Genomic DNA, 12,947 nt, shown 5'->3' on the forward strand with positions numbered 1-12,947 from the left:
TGTTTACCACATGTTCTGGGGTTCCTTATAGACACTAGTTGTAATAGGTTTATTTTTCACAAGGTTGAGTGCTGCTTCTGATTTCGGCATTGAGTAGTTGCTAAAAATCGTTGAGTTGTCAACGGCTTGTTTCCTTAATGTTCTGGCTGGCCTGGAGAGTTTGGGGGTATTTAAGTGAATAACTTTATTACTTTCAGTTGCACAGAAACTCTGCCATCTACTGGGAATGAATGTAATGGAATTTACTCGAGCTATACTTACGCCACGCATTAAAGTTGGCAGAGACTACGTTCAGAAAGCCCAAACCAAAGAACAAGTAAGTTTTTTGATGTATAAAAATAAAATGAAGCTACAATTCATCCAAGGTAACTTTTCAGCTGCAGTCAGTAAACTGTGTTGATGCTAGTTTCTGTTCTGTTCCTTGTTACATCTTACTCTGTGTTTTTGTATTTTCTTGCATGGCAAAAAACAAGACTGTATAGAGAGCAAGAACTTCTTTCCTTTCCTTGGCCTTTAGCTGATCTGGATTCTAATGTTGTTTGACATATCAAATGTAGAAAAGCACTCTTAATTTTTGTTGACAATAGAGTTGAACTTTATTTTTAATCAAATCATGTAGTATTTCTGCTGACTGTTTTTTCTTTCCTCAGTGGTATTAACTGTATTCAACTTGCTCAGTTCCCTTAACAGTTGTTTGTGATAACATCCATCTCCATGTTCTTTTGATGACTCCTCGAGAATAAATAAATGTTTAATATGTTTTGATTTTCAGGCAGACTTTGCAGTGGAAGCCTTGGCAAAAGCCACTTATGAACGCCTCTTCCGCTGGCTTGTTCACCGCATTAATAAAGCTCTGGATAGGACCAAACGACAGGGAGCTTCTTTCATTGGCATTCTGGATATCGCTGGATTTGAAATCTTTGAGGTTTGCTAAAGAGCCAGTTATGGAAAACTAATTTATAGCTTTAAATTCTGTTTTCTATTTATCACTATGTTCGTAGCCCTTACTGCTGACAATCCCAAATTGTAAAGCACTGTAAAGCAATTTGTTGCGAGAATGCTGTAAAGATTATATGAAGCATTTGATTAGTTTTGCAATGTATAAAGGTTCTGGCTACCCTAAATTACAATCCCAAATGTTTAAAGCCACAGTCTCTCTTCTAATCTGAGTTAAACACTCATGCGTGACCATTTATTATGCAGCTGTGGATTTCTCCTGTAATATAGCTGTCTAGAGTGTACTACAGATAAGAATAACATCTCGTGGGTGAATTGAACTCCTGTTTTATATACTAATTTCAGACCAAATCGTATCTTTCATTTATTGGATGTTAGGAAACTATCCCTTAATAAAATCAGAAATTTGCCCTACCGGTACTACTTGCAAATGTAACAGAGGACATTTCATAAGATTATAAATTCTGCCATTGAGGTATTCTTCTAATTCTGAAATATTTTGCAGCTGAACTCTTTTGAGCAACTTTGTATCAACTATACCAATGAGAAGTTGCAGCAGTTGTTCAACCACACCATGTTTATCCTGGAACAAGAAGAGTACCAGCGGGAGGGCATAGAATGGAACTTCATTGATTTTGGACTGGATCTGCAACCCTGCATTGATTTAATAGAAAGGCCTGTACGTTTCTTTCATTTCTTGTGGATTTCTGGGACCAGGTACCAGGCCGCCTTATGGAACAGTCCCAGGAATTGGTTTAACTTGAATATGTGACCACTGAGGACTGAATCCCATTATTTTTATATTAATTTTAGTCTAAGTATCCTGTGCTCACTGGAGTAATCCTGTGTCCATTTGTGTGTGAGCCTATCTGCATATACATAGTGCACTGTTCTAGTCGTATGGGACTAAATACTTTGACTTACTGTTTATGTTGTTTCTGATGCCAACCAAGTCCTCATTGCTCTTATCTTCAAGCCTAACCATGTGATGGTATTATGGGTGCTTAATGTGGTGGCTCAACCAGAAAGCTCTTGAAGATTGAGGGTGAAATCCTTGCCCCTTTTGAAGTCAATGGTAAAATTCCCATCAACTTCAGTGGGACCAGAATTTCACCCTATAAATCTGCCTTGTGTTTGAGTGGGCCTTCTAAGACTGCAGCCTTTGGGAAACTGTTTTCTCACTGCACTTGGCTAAAGGATCCTGTCTGTTGCCCAGTCTCTGGGAACAGTAGACCACTCCAATCAACTACAGATAGCATGAGGAGCTGCTTAAGAGTCCAGAAAAAGAGCACCAATCTTGAGTGGCTATTCCCGCTTCCTCACTCCACCCCCTAGATCTGGGCTGAAGTTTATCCTGAAGTCCTCTGAACGCCAGATAATTAAAATGTCACAACATACGCTTGTTTTGAGTTACGGCATCATTATGTAGCATCTTCCTTACTGGAAATGCAATACCGAGCTAAGGGGTTCCTCCCCTCAGTTTAAGAAAATATTTTTTTTTTCCCCAGAACCCAGTTTTGCAGGCTATGACAGATGTGCAAAAAGAAGGATCAGTGGCGTAATGATGGTTATGACCAGCGTTTTCATCTGAGTCCATTTTCATACTTTTTTTTCCAAATTTTGAGCTGTAATTGTTGTGAAGTTAATTCTTTCACACATTTTAATACGCTGTTGCTGCATGTAATGCTATACTTGTATCCAGAGCAGCAAACATCGAGCAAACCGGTTCTCTCTTTAAAAGTTAGTTTGTGGGGAGAGAAATCTTTGCAAAGATCTTCACTTTGAATATGCAGTTCCAGAAAGAGGATCCAAATTCTGTCTCCTTGGAATAAAGAGCTTTGCCTGCCATGAAGTCTGAGGGAAGAAATGTGCATATTTTCACTATACAAAATATTTAGCATGAAATATTCTAAGACTTACGTTTAGTGGGTTTTAAGAGCCAAACATTGGTACCTCCTCAGTCTTCCTATAAATGAATTTGCATGGGTACATGATCTCATGGAATGGTCTCAGATAGCCGTATCTTGTAAAATGTGGAGACTTGCAAATTCACAATGAATTGTTTTAAAGTGTAAATTTTTATAAATCAGTTCCTCTACTGTTAGGTTTTTTTTCTTAGACTTGTGTGTAGCAATCTGTTTCCCTTGGAAAAGATTACTGATGCCCTCAAACCAATCCCCACCTGTAAAATGAAAATAGTTGTTCCCTGCCTCATGGATGTTGAGGATAAATACGCTAAACATTGTGAGGTATTCAGATACAGTGGTAAGGGGCATGTATAAAACCCTTAGATAACTAGGTAGAACTTTGCAGTTCACATAAGGCTTTTATTGACAAGCATTTGAGTTCTGTAACTCTACTGTTGTACACAAAGAAGTATGAGATTACTGTAGAACTGAGGATGTTTTTCAGGATATGCAGTATGTGTACATAGTCTAAAATGGAATGGACTTCCTCGAACTCATTAGTCTCTCTTAAATTTGTCATTGGTGAAGTGTATTTAAATAAAATGGGACTTGAGCAAATGAAATCTCAAACTTCACACATTCCCTCCAGAAAGTTGTTTCCCCCCCCCCCCCCCCTGGAGTGTAATGGGTTGGTGTATAAGATTTTTTAGAAGGACTTAATTAAAAGTATGAAATCAGATGTTGAGATAAATTCTTGTTTAAATACACTGTTTGTTTTATTAGGCAAACCCACCTGGTGTACTGGCTTTGCTGGATGAAGAATGTTGGTTCCCTAAAGCTACTGACAAGACATTTGTGGAAAAATTGGTCCAAGAACAAGGAACCCACTCCAAATTCCAAAAACCACGGCAGCTAAAGGACAAGGCTGACTTCTGCATTATTCATTATGCAGGGAAGGTATGGATTGTATGTTGAACAATTTGAACTATTGTGTTATAAATAGACTAGTTTCAGCAAAATCTGCTAAAGCTTTAGCAATGATATTCAGCTATGTGCATGCAAACTCGGATGTAGGAACAGTTTAGTTTTCTTTTTGTTAAAAAGATATTTGAGAAAGCTTTTACTGAAATCCCAATTGCTGGATCAGAACCTACAGTGGCGGAGCTGTAAGAAGATATTAATCAGATTTGCTTGAAGAGATTTAAGCTTTACAAATAGACTAAAAAGAGTTTTTGGTTCAGAAACAACTTATGATTGCATCATTTCTATTTGTAGTAAAGTTGATTGCATAGTAGGTGGATTTTTTTATAGGGTTTCTCATTAAAACAATTTAATTATTAAAATTGGCACTCTTAAAAGGTTTCAGATTTGACAGCTTTTCAAATCAGTCCTCTATATTAGAATAGGTTCAGCAGGGCAGTGGCAATACCAGTTTCCTCCACTTTGTTCCTCCAAAAGGAATATATCTTTTGAAAGAATCCTTTTAGGGCTAAGGCCTGGGCTACACTGTGGGGAGGGGGGTGGGTTTCGAACTAAGATATGCAACTTGCTGAAGTCGAAGTATCTTAGTTCAACTTTCCTGGCCATCCTCATGGCAGTGAGTCAACCACGGCGGCTCCCCCGTCGATTCCGCTTACTCCTCCTGCCAAGGTGGAGTACAGGTATCGATTCAGGGATCGATTTATCACGTCTAGATGAGACGCGATGAATCGATCCCCAGTAGATCGATCACTACCCACCGATCCGGCGGGTGTTGAATGCATACCCTAAGAATGTATTTCAGTCATCATTAATCATTCCATCTTTGCTTCCCCTGCTGAGACTGCTAACTGGCCCAGTTGTGATGTGGACAGTTGTTCATCAGGAAGTGGCTTTTTTTAATCTGTATGTATTACCTACTGGATCTTCCATGGTCCAGACTTGAATCAGTGCCATTGAATTTTTCTGTTCTGTTCTGGAATTCGTGCTTCTACTGGATTTGGGCTCCTCAGGCTAAATGAAAGCATTCCTCTTAGAGTGGATGCTCTCGACTTTTTTTTTTTTTTTTTTTTTTTCCCCATTACCGTGATCAGTGATTCAGCTGTTTTTATGGTTATTCTCATCTGTATGGCACACACAGTAACTATGATCAACCTCTGGATGGATTTTACATTCATATGTGCACAGGAAACTCCCTGCTCATGTTGACAAGGAAGTTTTAAATAACATACTCTTTTTTAAATCATGGACCAGTAAATGTCCCAGGAACCGGGCCTAAGTTTGACATAAGATCAGATACCCTGTCTTCTCATTCTGCTTCCCTTTAAAAATTCCCTTCTAAAAGAATTGTACCCCAAAACAAAATTGTAAACTAATGCATTTCCATACCCATTACAACTTTCTTCCTTAAAGGAAAACTCTTACCTTGTATAGCTAAACAAACCTATATCTTTATCCTATCAGAATATAAAGTGAAATTTCAAATTGGTAACTTCGAAATACTAACACCTGTCACTTTTTCACAGTTCCCACAACTGAATGGTGCTTGTGTGTCTGAGCACTCACCTTTTACTGATACTTCACAGCAGGAGGGCCAGTATGATAAAGAAAACAAATGTAAATAGAGAAAATTTGGAATAATTTAGCGTCTGCCTTCGTGGCAGGAGGCAGTCCAATATTTCTTGCTGTGAAGAGTTGTCCACTTGTGTTATGGAGAAGAACAATCCAATTTAGACTGGCTTGGCCACTTCTGTGATACAGGCACTGTTGTGCAAATTTTTGTGGCAGGTGGAGCTGCTTAGAAAAACTTAGGAAATGTGTTTTGTCATGCAGTTCCATCAAAATTGAAACTCTTTGCGAAATCATGTTCATTTCAGCAAAATGTCATTTTGGAGAAAAGAAGAGGGGAAAAGTCTGACCTTGTCAGTGTCCTGTTTTAGCACTGTCAGTGGGATTTTTTGTTTTTTCCCTTTTAAAGGACTTTTTCTTTTGAAACTCTTTATTTTGTATTATAACGTATAAAATAAAATTAAAACCTTTACATTTTTGTCAAAACATTTTGATCTAAATATTTTTTTCATATTTTTCAGATAATTTCAAAACTTTCAGGTTCCATTCCAAATCAAAACAAAAACCTCAAAATCCTTCACAAAATGGTGTTTCTATTCTCCGCACAGCCCTATTGGTCAGGTTCCTGTTAACTTCACTTGCTGTCTAACTGCGAGTTAGACCAGAGGTTTCCAACCTGTGTTGTGTGCTCTTCTGAGAGCTGGTTGCTCACATGGGTGCTGGCTGTTCTTTGTTTCTCGATGCAATTATGTTAGAATACACAAAGTACTTTTCAGTGTCCGTTTTTGTAGTTTTACCCACCGTGATGTTAAATGATCACGTATGTGCTGGGATGGACAACTAAACAATCTCTGTATTAAAATGGGATGTGCACACTATGAAAAGCTTGAGAGCACTGAATTTATACCTGTCATCCTCATGGTTGGCAAAATCTTGGAGGTATTAAGTCCTTTGTCAGAGACTGATATCTCACTTTGAGCTGATGCCCAAATTTTTAAAGGTGTCTAGGCACTTAGCTACCATTATAAAGTAAATATTTTTGAAATTCTGGGCTTGAAATATTAATTGTGGAAAACTTCGGTATTCAACTGCTGAGCTGTACTTCTAATATCACCCCAGAGTATTATGCAAGACTATCAAGATAGAAGCTTTGTTTGTTTTCAGTATTGTTAAATAACAGTTCGTTGTCTAATTGCAGTAGTCATCCAAATCTAAAAGTATCAATTATTTGCAACAGATCCTTAATTTACTCATCTTTGTAATTTAGCTGCATTAGTTAGAATCTTATTTTACATGAGTTGGTTTGACATTTCCACAGTAAAGCTTCTGCTTGAAAATAACTTGTTTGAAAATGTTTTACCCATCATTGTTACAAGCAGCAAAGCTTGGCTGTCTCATCAGCAGAAGCTGGTCCAATGAAAGATACTACCTCCCCCACCTTGTCTCTCTAGGCAGCAAATAAGATGAATAAAATGGGGGGGAAGCAAAAGTTTCTTTTTTGTAAAAAGAAAAGGAGTACTTGTGGCGCCTTACAGACTAACAAATTTATTTGAGCATAAGCTTTTGTGAGCCACTGAATGCATCCGATGAAGTGAGCTGTAGCTCACGAAAGCTTATGCTCCAATAAATTTGTTAGTCTCTAAGCTTTCGTGAGCTACAGATCACTTCATCGGATGCATTCAGTGGCTCACAAAAGCTTATGCTCAAATAAATTTGTTAGTCTGTAAGCTTTCGTGAGCTACAGATCACTTCATCGGATGCATTCAGTGGCTCACAAAAGCTTATGCTCAAATAAATTTGTTAGTCTGTAAGGTGCCACAAGTACTCCTTTTCTTTTTGCGAATACAGACTAACACGGCTGTTACTCTGAAACCTTTCTTTTTTGTGACATTTTAAAGTTTAAAACTGCATTTGATAGCACTTTGTGCTCACAAAGGAGAAACAGGCTGACACTCTCAACCACATAAACATCAATAGGAGAAAAAAGGCATTTTAACACTTTTTTCTTGAAAGAATAGAAGAGGGAAATTCAGAGAACACTGTTTAAAGGATCATGTATCAGAGGGTTTGCCGCTTTTACAGATCCAGACTAAGAGTCCTGTGGCACCTTATAGACTAACAGACGTACTGGAGCATAAGCTTTCGTGGGTGAATACCCACTTCGTCAGATGCATCCGATGAAGTGGATATTCACCCACGAAAGCTTATGCTCCAATATGTCTGTTAGTCTATAAGGTGCCACAGGACTCCTTTGCCTGTTTTAAAGGATGTTTTCTTGGGAAATAGCTTTTTGAAAACCGTAGTTAAAACAGAAAACAAAACCCAAGTTAAGTGTCCCAATAACTCACCACATGTACCTTTGCTTGCTTCTTTACAGGTAGACTACAAGGCAGATGAGTGGCTGATGAAGAACATGGATCCTCTGAATGACAATGTGGCTACCCTTTTGCATCAGTCTTCTGACAAATTTGTTGCAGAGCTTTGGAAGGATGGTAAGAAAATATACTGCGACTAAGTGCAGATTTCATCATCATCTGAGATGTAATCTTGTTTGGATGAGTTTTTTTTTGTTTACACTCTTTCCTGGTCCATAGCTGAAAATAATAGCAACTTAATCCCGATAAGCTAGCCCTGATTAAACAGCCAAAACTATAAGCAGAGGGAGCTGGTTTGTTCCCTAGACCCTGAATTCAGTCCCTTGCACATGTACCATTCCTTAATTTAGCTGCTTTTTCAACGCATTGCTGTGTATTGACAATTGCTCTGAGAGTCCTATCTGAAAGTCTTTGGAGTTAATCAGTTTCAGACTTGCTATAAAAAGCAGCAGGAGGGGCCACTTCTGGTGGTGCTGCTGCTTAACAATGCTGTTTTCATGAAATCAGATCTTACTGGGCTTCATGTCTGTAATGTGTACAATATGTCTGTATCTCTTTCAAGCAAATTACAATTAATTAGCATATTAAAACATTGTAAAAAGTAGTATTCCCATGGATTTGACCTTGCCATTTAGCTAATTATCTGCACATCACCTAACATATCATCATTCACAACTTCCACTAAAATAATGTAAAAAGCACACTTAACCATGGAAACACTTTGCAAGAGCTGTTTGTTTTTCATTTATTTATGTTTACACTCACTAGAGTGTATTATGCTATATTTTCGTATTGGGAGCACGCCATTGTCTGTTTTTTGATACAGAAGACACCTGAGCAATAGGCTTAGTATTGAGTTTCCCATATGATTTATGGGATGAAGAACGCTTAATGATTTGTGATTCAGCTACAGAGGGCAGTTTTATGAAGTATATATTACTCTGAAATCTGTCTTAAAAAAAAGCAAAAGCCTTTTTCCTTTCAAGTAAATCCACTTCCCCTAAAAACACACATCAGTCCTAATACTCAAAACTTGAATCTAAGGATTACTGAAATGTGCATGGAATATGTGTGGTCTAATTGCTTTTGTAGCACAATTTAAAGTTTGCTTGCGATTGTTAAAATGTGTTGTGTACTAACTAAGTGTCTTGTGTATCTGCTCTTCTGTCTTTCTGTTTTTGCTGTTTCTCTACCTTAGAGATTCAGAATATTCAGAGAGCATCTTTCTATGACAATATTACTGGTCTTCATGATGCACCAGGTGAATGTATATAAAATCATAGGCAGGATTGTACCTACAGGAAAACCATTTTTGCTTATAGGCTTGCACGAACTGTTCATTTCATGCTAAATTTAGATATATCTACAAGGCAAGTGACTTTGAGTGCATACCTATTCAATTGCTACTGCATACATATTGCATCTTATATTTTATGCACTGCACTTAAAGCATTGCAGATTAAAAGGTTTATTACTGCTTCCTACTTCTATTTTGAGACACCAGATTATTTCTCCAATTGAAACAATACTCTGATAGGTACAGGTATTTGAAATCACTGGTAGGATTTTCAGTATTCTCATCTTTGTTCATAGCCCAACTTTAAGAAAAATTCTAAAGCATTTTAACACTTTTATGTGCTTTTAAAAAAAACAAGTAATTTGACTTGTGAACATTTTAAGTGGTACAAATGCAGTTGTACAGTGGCTCGTTTCAAACTCCTGTAAACTTGTTTTCACTTAAGAGTTATCTAATGTTTGCTTTTTCTACAAACTCTCCCTTGATTTTTTTTTTGTGAGGAATTGAATGGATATTTGCAGTTTGTCATATGAGTTCATCCAGAACACTTAAATTACTACTTCCCACCCCCAAGAGTTAGAAAGTTTTTTTTTAAAAAACAAATGGAAAAACAACAACAAACCACAACAACTTATAATAGGCACCCTTAAACTTAAGTTTTGCTTTACATTACCTCATTACTTGCAGTATTCCCTTTATTTCTGTAAACTAGCAGTATTCCTGTTAATTTCCTAAAATAAGTACTGAAGTTATGTTGTTCAGTTATCCAAGGCAGCTGAAAGGTTTTTAAGTTACCACTGTATTTCACTGGCCACCTTTTAAGGAAAAGCTGACAGTCATTTACCTTTGTTTAAAAAATAAATAAAAAACTTGTTCGTCCATTTTATTTATTTTTGTCGTCGTTTTCAGATATACCTAGATGTTTAACTTGGATTATACCCACACAATTTAGTGTTTCAGTTATCACAGAGCCGTAAAATGCAAGTTTGTGTGTGCTTAGTTGTCTGTTTACACACAGTATCTTTCTAATATTTTACAAACTGCTGGTTTCTTGCATACTCTCTAGGATGGCTAAACATATCTTTGAATCCCATTTCTGGTTTAGATTTGCATTCTGCTTTCAGCTAAATGTTTAGGACATGAGCCTATAAACACATTAGCTCATGTATCGGAGGAGTCCTGTTGACGCTAGTGGAACTACTCAGCTGCTTAAAATTAAACATGTGGTTTAATATCTGTACGATTTGGGCTCTAATTTCCACTTACTTTGTTCACTTGTCACTAAGCTATACCTACTAAAGGGTGACCATACTGTCCAAACTCATTATGCCACATACATTCAGTTCTAATCTCAACGTCAGCAATAGAATGATGTAAATCATACTTTCAGGGTGGGGGACTCTATCCTAGGAAGCAGTGATTCTGAAAAAGGTTTTCGGGTCATGGTGGATAATCAGTTGAACATGTCAGCTGAACATAAGCCCGCAGTGTGGCCGAAAAGGCTAATGCAATCTTGGGATGCATAAATAAGAGTAGAGAGGTTATTTTACCTTTGTATTTTGCACTGGTGAAACTGCTGCTGGAATACTTTGTCCAGTTCTGGTGTCCACAATTCAAGAAAGATGTTGATAAATTGGAAAGGGTTCACCGAAGAGCCACAAGAATGACTAAAGAGTTTAAAAAACCTGCCTTAGAGTGATAGACTCAAGGACATCTCTATATTTAGCTTAACAAAGAGATAAGGGGTGACTGATCTACAAGGCTGCAAGCACTGCATGGGGAATAAATATTTGATATTGGGCTCGTCAGTCTATCAGAAAGAGATATAACATGATAGACAAATTCAGACTGGAAATAAGTCATACGTTTTTAACAGAAAGTAACCATTGGAGCAATTTACCAGAGGCCATGATGGATTCTCGAACACTGGCAATTTTTTAAATTCAAGATTGGATGCTTTTCTAAAATTTCAGCTTTAGAAATTATTTTGGGGGAGTTCTGTGGCCTGTGATACACAGGAAGTCAAATTAGATGATTACAGTGTTCCCTTCTGACCTTGGAATGTATAAATCTATAAACTATGAAAATATGAGAAGCTGGTTCCAACTTGAAATATAAAACATTGTCATTTATGAAATATTGTATATGAAATAAGTAGACAGAACCAATTCTGAAAGCATTGTTTTGTTTGAATGACTCTAGGTATAACTACACCTCTACCCCGATATAACGCAACCCAATATAACATGAATTCGGATATAACGCAGTAAAGCAGCGCTCTGGGGGGTGGGGCTGCACGCTTCGGCAGATCGGCGTGTCTGGCTCTGACACGCTGCTCTGAGCGGCGTGTAAAGGGTGCCAGGCCAGGGCAGAGGGGTTGGATAAGGGGCAAAGGATCTCGGGGGGCCGGTCAGGGACAGGGAGCAGGCGGGGTTGGATGGTTTGGAGGTTCTGGGGGCAGGGCGGTCAGGGGACGGGGAACGGGGGTGTTTGATAGGGTGTGGGAGTCCCAGGGGGCCTGTCAGTGGGCGGGGGTATGGATAGGGGTCGGGACAGTCAGGGGACAGGGAGCAGGGGGGTTGGGTAGGGGGTGGAGTCCTGGGGATGATTAGGGACGGGGGGGGGTCTCTGGAGGGGGCGGTCAGGGGACAAGGAGCAAGGGGGCTTAGATGGGGGTGGGGTCTTGGGAGGGGTGGTTGGGGGGGGTCTCTGGAGGGGGTAGTTGGGACAAGGAGCGGGGGGGGGGTTAGATGGGTCGGGGGTTCTGAGGGGTCAGTCGGTGCGGGAAGTGACTATTAATAATGGAAATGCTCGAGGCCAAACCAATTTCAATCTAATGCGGTTTCACCTATAACACGGTAAGATTTTTTTGGCTCCCGAGGACCACATTATATCGGGGTAGAGGTGTACTTGTTTCTAGCTGGTAAGCTTGGAACTGATTACCAGTGCATACTGTATGAATTCAGTAATGAGAAATGCCAGCTCCCAGCATCAAGGTATTGAGCTTCCTTTTTGGATGAGAAATGAAAGATTAGAAAAAGTGTCTATGGTTAGTTCACTTTGGAAATTTGGCTTTTGAGTTACATTCAGACTCCTATGCTTCATGAAGAAAAAACTGTAGAGATATCTAGTAAAAATTTAAGTTACTGAATGTTTTTGATTTTTTTCCCCCTCTTCTGAAGTCTCTTTTCTGATGCTTTATTGCAGCTTTGGAACACCTTTATGAAATTTTGTTCTGCGCTTTTTGTACTTTAAAGCTATTGCACTTTTGGCTGAGGAAATCTGTACAGTTTGATGTTAAAATAACTAAGGCCTTTCAAAACTCCAGCATATTTATCTCCCCTTTCTTTCACTGAAAGCATAACCATCTATAGAGGAGCTAAGAGGAAACCTCTTTTCAACTAGTCTCCAGTATACATCAGGGCTTTTATTTCATTCTATTAATATGTATAGAACATATATGTGATTATTCTAATCTAAGAAGATGTGCAGAGTTTGTGCAGTTCAAAGTTTCAAATATTCAGCCTTGAATTATTTTGCCTTTAGAAGCTTTTTTTCACATCATTCATAACTTGCAGTTTCCAAGTAATTCTCTTTTGCTCATCAGTCGAGAGTTCACTTAAAATAGAGACAATGGCTTTATTGGTGCATATAGAACTTCAAAATAAAGAGCTGGATGTTTTCGTACATAGTTGTCAAAGCTACAGTATTCTGCCATATAAGTTTGTGGCTTTCAATTCCACTGCTTCTGCACAGTGTCCCGAACACATGCTGTGACTGCCTTGTCTACTGATGGCATCTTCTACCATTTGTTCCACAAAGCTTTTGCTGCTGCACTGTCACTCCTGTGTACTGCATATTTTT

At 38.4% G+C, this 12,947-nt stretch overlaps 1 protein-coding gene across 4 annotated transcripts in view; it reads left to right on the top strand.

Moving 5' to 3' along the window:
* MYH10 (myosin heavy chain 10) overlaps positions 1-12,947 on the top strand; it is a 135,238-nt gene that overhangs the window by 84,221 nt on the left and 38,070 nt on the right. For 3 of the 4 annotated variants that reach the window (XM_074970844.1, XM_074970845.1, XM_074970846.1), the window contains 5 exons: positions 198-316; positions 773-925; positions 1,463-1,636; positions 3,648-3,821; positions 7,789-7,903. In XM_074970844.1, coding sequence (XP_074826945.1) covers positions 198-316; positions 773-925; positions 1,463-1,636; positions 3,648-3,821; positions 7,789-7,903 — 735 coding nt within the window. Of the gene's footprint in view, positions 1-197; positions 317-772; positions 926-1,462; positions 1,637-3,647; positions 3,822-7,788; positions 7,904-8,984; positions 9,048-12,947 lie in introns of all 4 variants that reach the window. The other variant, XM_074970843.1, reaches the window with a different exon arrangement.

Source organism: Natator depressus, chromosome 14 (assembly GCF_965152275.1).
Source record: "Natator depressus isolate rNatDep1 chromosome 14, rNatDep2.hap1, whole genome shotgun sequence".
Taxonomy (NCBI): domain Eukaryota; kingdom Metazoa; phylum Chordata; order Testudines; family Cheloniidae; genus Natator; species Natator depressus.